Source organism: Elephantulus edwardii, unplaced genomic scaffold (assembly GCF_000299155.1).
Source record: "Elephantulus edwardii isolate Elephantulus edwardi_28Jun2011 unplaced genomic scaffold, EleEdw1.0 scaffold00319, whole genome shotgun sequence".
Lineage (NCBI taxonomy): Eukaryota > Metazoa > Chordata > Mammalia > Macroscelidea > Macroscelididae > Elephantulus > Elephantulus edwardii.
Genome location: NW_006400069.1, coordinates 2,081,977 through 2,092,266, shown reverse-complemented (window position 1 = coordinate 2,092,266; position 10,290 = coordinate 2,081,977). Strand labels below are relative to the sequence as shown.

At 42.0% G+C, this 10,290-nt stretch overlaps 1 protein-coding gene across 1 annotated transcript in view; it reads right to left on the bottom strand.

The window, feature by feature from the left end:
- The window catches only part of SNRPA1 (small nuclear ribonucleoprotein polypeptide A'), an 18,665-nt gene extending 12,797 nt beyond the window's left edge, over positions 1–5,868 (bottom strand). Inside the window, exons 1-3 of the mRNA XM_006901329.1 lie at positions 5,786–5,868; positions 1,834–1,981; positions 1,024–1,102 (exon numbers count right to left, since the gene is read on the bottom strand). Coding sequence (XP_006901391.1) covers positions 1,024–1,102; positions 1,834–1,981; positions 5,786–5,867 — 309 coding nt within the window. The 5' untranslated portion in view covers position 5,868. The remainder of the gene's footprint in view (positions 1–1,023; positions 1,103–1,833; positions 1,982–5,785) is intronic.
- Between the last annotated feature and the right edge of the window lie 4,422 nt (positions 5,869–10,290).

Below are 10,290 nucleotides of genomic sequence, written 5' to 3'. Positions count from 1 at the left end.
GTCAGAGAGTTGGATAATGACTAGGGAGGATAGAAGGATAATTGATGCCTTTGAACTTTGGTGTTGGAGAAGAATATTGAATGTACCATGGACTGCTAAGAAAACAAACAAGTTCATCCTGGAGAGGGTTAAACCGGGCAGCTCCTTGGAGGCAAGAATTCTGAGGCTTCGTCTGATATACTCTGGTCATGTTGTAAAGAGAGACTGGAACTTGGAGCAGGACATCATGCTTGGGAGAGTGGAGGGCAGGCGTAGGAGGGGAAGGCCCTCTAGGAGATGGATTGATTCGGTGACTGGTGTAATCGGGATGAGTGTGTCAGAGACAGTGAGATTGGCACAGGACAAAACAGTGTTTAGGGCTGCATACATAGGGTTGCTATGAGTCACAAGGGACTTGACGGCACATAACAACAACGACAATAATTTAACTCGGTATCTAGAATATCATTTCAACATGTACTGAAAAAGTATTTTCAAAGTGCAATGTGTATTTCATACTGCTAGAATAAATCAATTCCAACTAGCCATACATGACTAAAATAATCACTGGTAGTCAGCGGTTTAGGCACTGAAACGTTAATAGAATAAATGGCACCCAACCTCAACCCCGCTTTGGGAAACATTAACAGCCTTGGAAATCCTAGGTTTGTAGTAGCTCTACCCAGCACACTGCAGGTTGCTAAGAATGGCAACCGACTCAGCAGGTTTGGTTTTAGTTAGCACCTACCACCCTAGATACTAACGTTCAAGAAACCACATAAAAGAGATTCGTAATGATACTTGGGGTTAGGAAATAGAACACCAAAAGCACCAACAATAAGTGGAAAGCTTGATAATTTGGGTAAAAACACTTAAATTAGGAATTCCTCTAAAAACGAAATGACAGAGTAGCAGGAGACATGTAATAAAACCACCCAGATGCTTAATTAACTAAAAAAAAAAAAAGATGCTATAACTCATTTTCCAAATTTTGTCTTGTACCATCAGACCCTCTCTCCAATCTATTTTCCTTGTTCAACTTACCAGCTCCACAAGACTGTTGTTGGTGAGAATGAGCTCTGTCAGACATGGTAGGGAATGGTCAAGTCCCTCACCTATGCGGCTAAAAGAGAAACAGAACAACTCGTAGTAGAAGGGAACATCATGTAAGCTAACAACTGGATCTAAATCCTTATTCCAAGGGTTTCAGGGTTGTGTACTAGCAGGAACCCTCACTCAAAACTCATTGTAGTAGACTTGAACCGACCCTCCAGCAGGCATTCAGAGGCTGTACAGTGCATGGGAGGAGACAGGCCATCTTTCTTTCTCAGAAGGCCTAGTGGATTAAAACTGCCAGAGAGGTGTGGCACATGGATTTGCCATGCAATTCCTAACAGTGTGACTGCCCTACCAGAGCACCTGGAACCTAGAGGCCATTCCCCACATCCTGTTTTACATAGGAGAACTGAAGCACAAACAGGAAACATTGTTGAAGGCAGTGAGGTTACCAAATGACTGTAATGTCTTCAGAATTCTCCTGAAGCTTTTTCCATTACCACAGTGCCTAGTGAATGCCCCAAAAAAGACTCTGAAGTAAAAGGACTACAGAGTTGTTCCAAGTAGCACAAAAATACCAAGGTGTTGCACTCACAATTCAGCTACAAGATATGCAATGTTACACTAAAAATAATGGTTCATCTAAGTACCTATTTAAAAATCACAACCATACCACCCATTGTCACTTCCCAAAGACTTTCACTTATTCTCTCCTGAGTTCTAGAAATCAGGTGAATTAAAGAAATAAAAAAAGGCCAACAACATGGGGTAAGAGAAAGTCACTTAACCAAAACATACCATATTCTGTTGTTGTTCACTAATAATGTTTTTAGTCTTCTCAACAGAGGAAAGCCATCCAGTTTTCTGATTTCATTGTCAGAAAAGTCAATAGCATCAAACTGGTCTAAGGTAGCACCTAGATTTTCAATAACAGGAATTTTATAACCTGTGAAAAAAGGGAAAATGGAGATGGGGGAGAGAACAGAAGAGGTTATCATACTATAATTAAAATGACACCTTATAACAGCAATGTCTCATGATCATTTTACTCAAGGTTTTCTTTCATTCACTGAGAAAGTGTTTATTAAGCACTTAGGATGTAACAAACATAGTCCCAGGTACAAGAAAGTCACAAGCCCTGATGGGAGCGAAGATGATCGGCAGTAGGCATGAGGACAATAAGGACAAAGGGTGTGATAATGACTGTGATTATTAATACTACCAATTACCACTGATGAGAATATTTACAAGGTGCTTCATACTGTTCAAGCACTATATGTGGTTCTTCACAACTTACCCTACAAGGTATGTCTTTCACCCAGTAAAAATAAGGAGCTCTGATGGCTCTGTGTCAGAAGGTCAATGGTTTCAATCCAACAGCTGTTCAGAGGCAGAAAAACTAGCAGCTGATATGAGTCACAGAACAAGGGTGCACGGTTTACCATCAAGAAGGATGTGGGTCAGCTGTATTCTTTTCTCCATGCCTGTTAAATCTGTATGCTGAACAAATCACACAAGAAGCTAAACTTTATGAAGAATGTGGCATCAAGATTGAAGGAAGACTCATCAACAAGCTGTAATTATGCAGATGTCACAACCTTGCTTGCTGAAAGCGAGGCCTTAAAACTCTTGCTGCAGAAAATCAGGGACTATATGCTTCAATATGGATTTCACCTCAACGTTCAGATAATCCTTACCACCAAGCCAATAGGAAGTATCATGATGAGGGGAAAACGCTGAAAATGTCAACTACTAAATCTTACTTGAATCCACAATCAACAATGAGTCATTGAGCACTGAAAAAAGATGTACTGTCGGGGACCTCTCCAAAGTCTTGAAAAGCAATGATGTCAGTTTCAAGACGAAGTTGTGCCTGATTCAAGTCATGATCTTTCCATCACCTGCCAAGCATCTGAGAGCTGGGCAATGGATAAAATGACAGAAGAATTGATTCTGTTGAGTTGTGGGGTTGGAGAAAAGTATTTAGTATCTCACAGAAGTCCAAAAGAACAAACAGGTATGTCTTGGGGAAAGTTCAACCAGAGTGCTACTCAAAGGTAAAGAGGGAGAAATTATGTATAATACTCTTTGGGGATGTTTTTAGGATAGGCTACTTCTTGGAAAGGGACATCATGCTTGGAAAGGTCAAGAGTCAACGAAAGAGAGGAAGACCTTCAATAAATGGACTCACACAATTAATGCAGGAATGGGCTCAAGTGTGTCAGAGATGATGAGGATGGCACAAGATAGGCCAGGGTTCAGATCTGTTGTTGACAGATTCACTATGAATTGTACTTGGTGACACCTAACACAAGAAGAAGAAGTCAGGACAGACTTGATGACTATGAATAAAAATAAAACGAGCAACTGCAGCTTGTTTCCAGGAATAAAGCCATGAAGGCAAAAAGGACATGGAAACAAGAAATAAAGAAGGGAATGGGAGAATACTATTATATTTGTGGGGCTTGCAAATAAACATCCAAAACAAAATGTATAACCAATGTGTTCTGTAAACTTTCACACAATTCTCAGTTAAAAAAACCAACCAAAAACAAAAACACAACCACACACAAAACCCAACACCCCTAAAAAAACCCATCAAAACTCATAAAACACTGTTGCACATGTGTTGAAACAGTCTTAATTTAAACAAGCATAGAAAACCAAACCTTTTCTCCAAAATAAATGAGAAAATTCAGGCTCTGTGACAGTTATCATCTGCTAGTGCCCTTGACATCTGCACCTCTTCTCATGACCCGAGGCCAGACTCCTGAACCACATCAGGACAGTCTAGCAATCATGGCCTCTTGCCCATAAACAGAATAATTCTGGAAGGTAGGTGTAACGTTATACAACTCCTTTGATTTGCTAGCCCCTTTTTGTTTATATATTCTTCATTTGATAACGTCTTTTGTTAAATTCCCAGCTCCAACCTAGAGTTGACAGAGAGGCAAAGCACACTGTTTGAAAAAACCATAAGTTGGCTTTTATGTGCTATCAAGCCCACAACAACTCATAAGCCACCCTATGAACAAGAGACTTGAAACATGCCCTATCTCACACCAGCCTAACAACCTCTGCTATCTTGAGCCCATCTTTCCATTCACTTTGCCACATGCTGAAGTTTGTCTTTTCTTTAGTCACTGCCTAACTTTCAGGTAGACAAAGTAAATGAAAAGATCATGGCTTAGGTCAGGTGCACTTTGGTCTTTAAACTCACACTTTGCTCTTTTACCATTTTGGACAGGTGTCTGACAGATTTTCCCAAAGAAACACGTCTTTTATTTCCCCTGATTGCTGTTACTATGGATGTTGACTGCGGACCCAAGTAAAATGAAATAAATAATGACGTCAATCCATCTATCACGCAGCTGCCTATTGGTCCTGTGGTGATATTCTTTCTTGATGTTTGATATACTGAATGCTGTGGGACATACTGAAGGCTATACTCTTTAATGTTCTGAAGTGAGTGCTTCGAGTCTTCATCACTTTCTGAAGCAAGGTTGTATATCTGCTTAACATAACACAAGGTGTTGATGAGTCTTCCTCCAATCCTGATGCCATGAAATAAAAATTTTTGAATGATCTGTTCATTATGCAGACTGAACAGGCATGTAGACAGGAGAAAACCTTTTCCTGGTTTTAAACCACAGTGTTTCCGTGTTCTGTTTGAACAGAAGCTTAGCATTCTGGATATAGGTTTTCCATGAGTACAGTTAAATGTTCCACAATTCCCATTCTTCTGAGTGTTACCCATGCCATCCTCAGTAAAACTCAAGTAAACATCTTTCTGGTATTCTCTGCTTTCAATCAAGATCCATCTGATATCAACAATGAAATTGAGTATTGTTATGCATATTCTCAACAACAGCAAATAAATACAGATTTCTCCCCTCCTCTTAAAAAAAGTAACCATTGCACTTCTGAAATATACAGAAGACTGAAGACTGTGGTTACCTGTACCAAGACTGAGTTTTCTCTGAACTGAAACTGTCTAGCAAATGAAATGAAAACATTTAAGATTGACCCGAAGGGGAGCTCTGGTGGCCTAGTGGCAAGGAGCTGCAACTACAGTCCCAGAGGCGCACGGTTCAAATCCACCAGATGCTCTGCCGGGGAAGGGGGGACAATCTCCTCCTGTACCAGTCAGATCTGATTTGACGGTACACTCACACAAAAATAATAAAATTTAAAAAAAAAAAAGATTGACCCGAAATCCGCAAAAGAATCTAAGCAAAAAGCAACAGTGCCCTTGGCCCTAGGGGTGAACATAAGACCACATCATGCAGTCAAGATGTAAGCATGCCCCCTCACGTCCTCGCCTGAAATGCAGGCAGGTAAACACTCTCTCCTCCCTCACAAGCATAACTAGTGCCGGACCTACAGTAGGACTCGAAGAATGGCGCCAGTTCTGGTGAAGCAGTTACTGAGACCAGAAAGGACACCATTGGCTCCGAGCTCTCCTCCTTTCTCAGGAGTTACGCTCTCGGCACCGTGGTACCCGCCGCACGAGGGTTAATGCCACCAGCAAGTACACTTTCCGGGCCGCCAATGCTCCACTAACCAGGCCTAGAACGGCTGACCTGGGCCCCGAGGTAGGTGTGAAAGCCGCCACTCGGCGGTTTGAGCAGGAGCACAGTAACAGAAGCGGGGCCTTTTGGAGACGACGAGACCCCTCTGGAACCGCCCGGGCCCCAGTCCTAGAAGGCCGAACACGCGGCTTTCGGAGTTCTGTCGAATCCCGACTCACCCCGGAGGTCGAGTTCTCGGTCCCGCACGGCGTTGGTGTATTGAGCCGCCTGCTCGATCAGCTCTGCCGTCAGCTTCACCATATTGCCGACACCTTTGCTTCCCGCTCACGAGACCCTTCCCAGCGTGCTCCACACCAGCCACCAGGCTGCGCCAATCACAGGGAGCGCATGCGCACACAGCCCTCATGCTAGGCAGGAAGAATCGAGTACCTACCAAGGAAAGGCAGGAGCAATGGAATGCAGTGCTGCGCCTGTCATTGTTCAGACCACACCGTTTAGAGAACAGAGTTGGCCTGGGTTGCGGGTTGGAGCGGGTCTTGGATATGACGACCCCTCGGACTAAGCTTGTGCCTGCAGATCGTAACTCGGTGGTCAAGCTCAGATTCTCAAGATGACTCTCCGGCGGGTTTTCCGAGGCAGTAAATCATAGGAAAAGATTGCCCACCTTGCCACTGAGCCACTGGTGCTTTGAAACAGCATGACTCTGGGTTAGCACTCTTCGCCACTAAGCCACAAGAGATCTCTGATCAGGTCAGAGGTCTTGAGCTCTGTGTCCTGACTCTTTTTCCCTTCTAACAGGAATGGGAACAGCTGTAGCTGTCCTGTGACTACTGGTCACCCCAGCAGCTTCTTTTGTGAACTGTCTATTCAAGAGTCTCCCATCTTCCCCATCCCCCAACCCAATTGGACTGCTCATCTTTCCCTTACTGATTTGTGAAATCCTCATGTTTGGTGGTTGGTAATAATTGTTAGATTGGACTTCTTTACAGCTATGACCAAGTTCAAGAGCAAATGTCCCAAGAGACATAATGGCTCCCCCACCCTCCGCCCCCATGGCGTTTTTGAGACCCTTCCTTGGGCATCACATATCATTTACTTTTAATGACTGAAACAGTCACAAATGTCTGCCCAGGTTAAAAGCATAGAAACCTGGGTCTCACCACCTGATGGCAGATGTGTTTCCATAACGTTTTAGGAAGAACATGAATTGAAGCTCAACATCAAGAAAACAAAGATTCTCATCACTGGGCCAATTGGCAGCATGATTATGGATGATGAAGAGATTGAGATTGTTAACAGCTTTAGTTTGCTTTACTCCACAAGCAACACTCTTGGCACCAGCAGCCAGGAAATCAAGGGATGAATTGCATTAAGAAAATCAGCTGTCAGGGACTGCTCCAAAGTACTGAAGAGCAACAACCGCAAGCTGCAGACTAAGGTGCACCTGATCCAGGCCATAGTCTTCGTAATTGCGTGCTATGCATCAGAGAGCTGGACAATGACTAGGGATGATAGAGAATTGATGCCTTTGAGCTGTGCTACTGGAGAAGAGTGTTGAATATGCTAGGACTGCTAGGAGAACAAACAGATTTTCCCTGGAGATGGTGAAACCAGGCTGTTCCTGGGAGTCAAGGATTCTGAAGCTTCGTCTGACATACTTTGGGCATATTCCAAGGAGGAACTGGTCCTTGGAGAGCAACATCATGTTTGGGAGGGTGGAGGGACAGCGCAAGAGAGGAAGACCCTCAATGAGATAGATCAATTCAGTGATTGAGTTAATAGGATTAGGTGTGTCAGAGACAGTGAGGTTGGCACAGGATAGACCAGGGTTTAGTTTTTGTACATAGAGTTGCTATGAGTCACAAGTGACTTGACAGCACATAACAACAACAGTTTGTTGCAGAAGGTCAAGGACTGTGTCCTTCAATATGGATTGAAGCTGAACATAAACAACAACAACAACAAATATTCTCACCACTGGGACAATTAGCAGTATCATGAAAGATAATGAAGAGATTGAGTTTGGTGTGTTGTTGGTTTTTTATCGAGATTTTAGTGAAAGTTTATAGAGAACTTGGATTTCCATACATTCATTGTTGCACATTTTCCTCCCTGCCCCTCCCACCCCCAGTTAGTTTTGTTCTTTGGAGAAGAAATTCTTTCATTGTTATACAGACCCGCCCCAATCCACTTTGCTCTGCAGCTCTTATTCTGGACTCTTGTCATGCTAATAATACTTAATCATATATTCCTTTTACACAATTTTCTCCATCATCTGTTTCAATGCTATGTTATTTATCCCCTCTTTTCTTAATTTGCCCCCAACTACCATGTCAGTCTTGTTTTATGCAGTGTTTGTCTTTTTGTAACAGATATTTCACTGAGCATAATGTCCACCATGGACACCCATTTTGTATATTATTTCATTAGTTCTCTGGTTTTCAGTGCTGCATAGTATTCCATTGTGTGAATATAACACAGCTTCTCTATCCATTCATTTGTTGATGGTCACTTGGGTTGTTTCCAACTCTTTGCTTTTGTGAACGAAGCCACAATAAACATAGGTGTGCATATATCTGCTTGGGTGGCAGTTCTGGTTTCTTTAGGGTAGGGATTGAGGTTGTTAAGAGCTTTAATTTGCTTAGCTCCACAATCAACACTTTTGGTATCAGCAGCCAAGAAATCAAGATACAAGTTGCATTGGGAAAGTTGGCTGTCAGGGACATCTCCAGAGTATTGAAGAGCAATGATGTCACAATGTCAGTTTGGAGACTAAGGAGCATCTGATCCAAGCCATGGCCTTCAAAATTACGTGCTATGCATCAGAAAGCTGGACAATGACTAGGGATAATAGAAAGAGAACTGATGCCTTTGAGCTGTGGTGCTAGAGAAGAGTATTGAATATAGCATGGACTGCTAGGAGAACAAACAAGTTTGTCCTAGAGAGAGTGAAACTAGGCTGCTCCTTGGAGCAATTCTGAATTATGAAACTCCATCCACACTTTGGGCATGTTCCAAGGAGAGACCAGTCCTTGAAGAGGGAGAGGGACATTATGCTTGAGAGGATGGAGGGACAGTGCAAGAGAAGAAGACCCACCCTCAATGAGATGGATTGATTCACTGAGTGGGGTAATTGGCTTAGGTGTGTCAGAGACAATAAGATTGGCTTAGGCTAGAACAGAGTTCAGAGCCATTTTACATAGGGTCGCTATGAGTCACAGATGACTTGATGGCACACAACAACAATATATATTGTCCTTATTATTAGAGAATTGTATGTGCATTAAAAAATTTTCCTCACACCCAACATATGTTCCTGTAGTATTTACCAGAGGCTTAATTGACTTTCTTTTAGCTCTAGGATCCATATAAGATTATTTTTGCATGCTTTTATTTTACTAGGATGCAGGCTATGGTCTTCACAATTACTTGCTATGCATCAGAACTGAACAATGACTAAAATAAGAGAAGAATTGATGCCTTTGAGTTGTGGTGCTGGAGAAGAGTATAGAACATACAATGGGCCACCAGAACAACAAACAGGTCTGCCTTGGAGAAGGTGAAACCAAGTTTCTTCTTGAAATCTAGGATTTTGAAGCTCTTTCTCACATTGTGCATGTTGCCAGGAGGGACTGGTCCTTGGAGAAGAACATCATGTTTGGAAGGGTGGAAGGACAGCACAGTAGAAGACAACCCTGGATGAGATGGATTAACACAGTTACTGGGGTAAGGATAGGTGTGTCAGAGTCAATGAGACTGGCTCAGGATATGGCAAATTTCAGAATTATTGTTCACATAGTCTCTACGAGTTACAGGCAACTCAATGGCACGTAGCAATAAACATACATACAGAACAAAAGAAATTGAATAAACCCAAGCAGCTGTCATTCAGATCCAGAAACAGGATTGTATCATATCCCATTGTTCTGATAACCCAGGAGTATTCACTAAATTTTTGTTATGATATTCTTTTCTGAGATGATATTGCCAAATGGGTTTTTTCCCCAATCAGTAGTTATACTTTTTACACAATTGTAAAATGAGCACAGGGATATAATCTTTAGAAAGGCCCATTCATCAATTTTATCCTCTCCAGATTGTGCGTTTCTAGCTGGATTTGTTGGTCTTTTTATACCATAGACTAGGCCTTGTAAGTTTGGTCCAGTTTGTCTCTTATGAAATTTGTGGTTTTGGGTTTTACTCCAGATCTCTGATCTACCTTGAGTTCATTTTTGTGTATGGTGTGAGATGTGGATCCTGTTTCAGCTTTCTGGAGGTAGCAGTCCAGTTTTGTCAGCATAATTTATTGAAGAGGTTGTCATTGTCCCATTTGATAGGTTTTATTTCCTTGTTGAATATCAAGTGACCATAGACAGGTCTATTTCTGGGTGCTCGAATCTGTTCCTTTGGTCTGTGTACCTAACATTCATCATGCTGTTTTTTGTTATTATCGCTGTGTAGTAGTAGGTTTTGAGTTCAGGGAGTCCTATCCCTCCCACTTCATTTTAATTTTTCAGAAGTGCTTTGCTTATTCAAGGTCTCTTTCCTCTCCAAATAAACTTGACAATTTCCCTTTTGATCTTTAAAAGTGAATTTAATGTCTGGATTGGAAATGCGTACAAGTAGATTGCTTTTGGTAGCATTATAGTTTTTCACTATATTGCATCTCCCTATTCATTAAGAGGGAATATTTTTCTATTTATTTAGGTCTTTTATTGTGTCT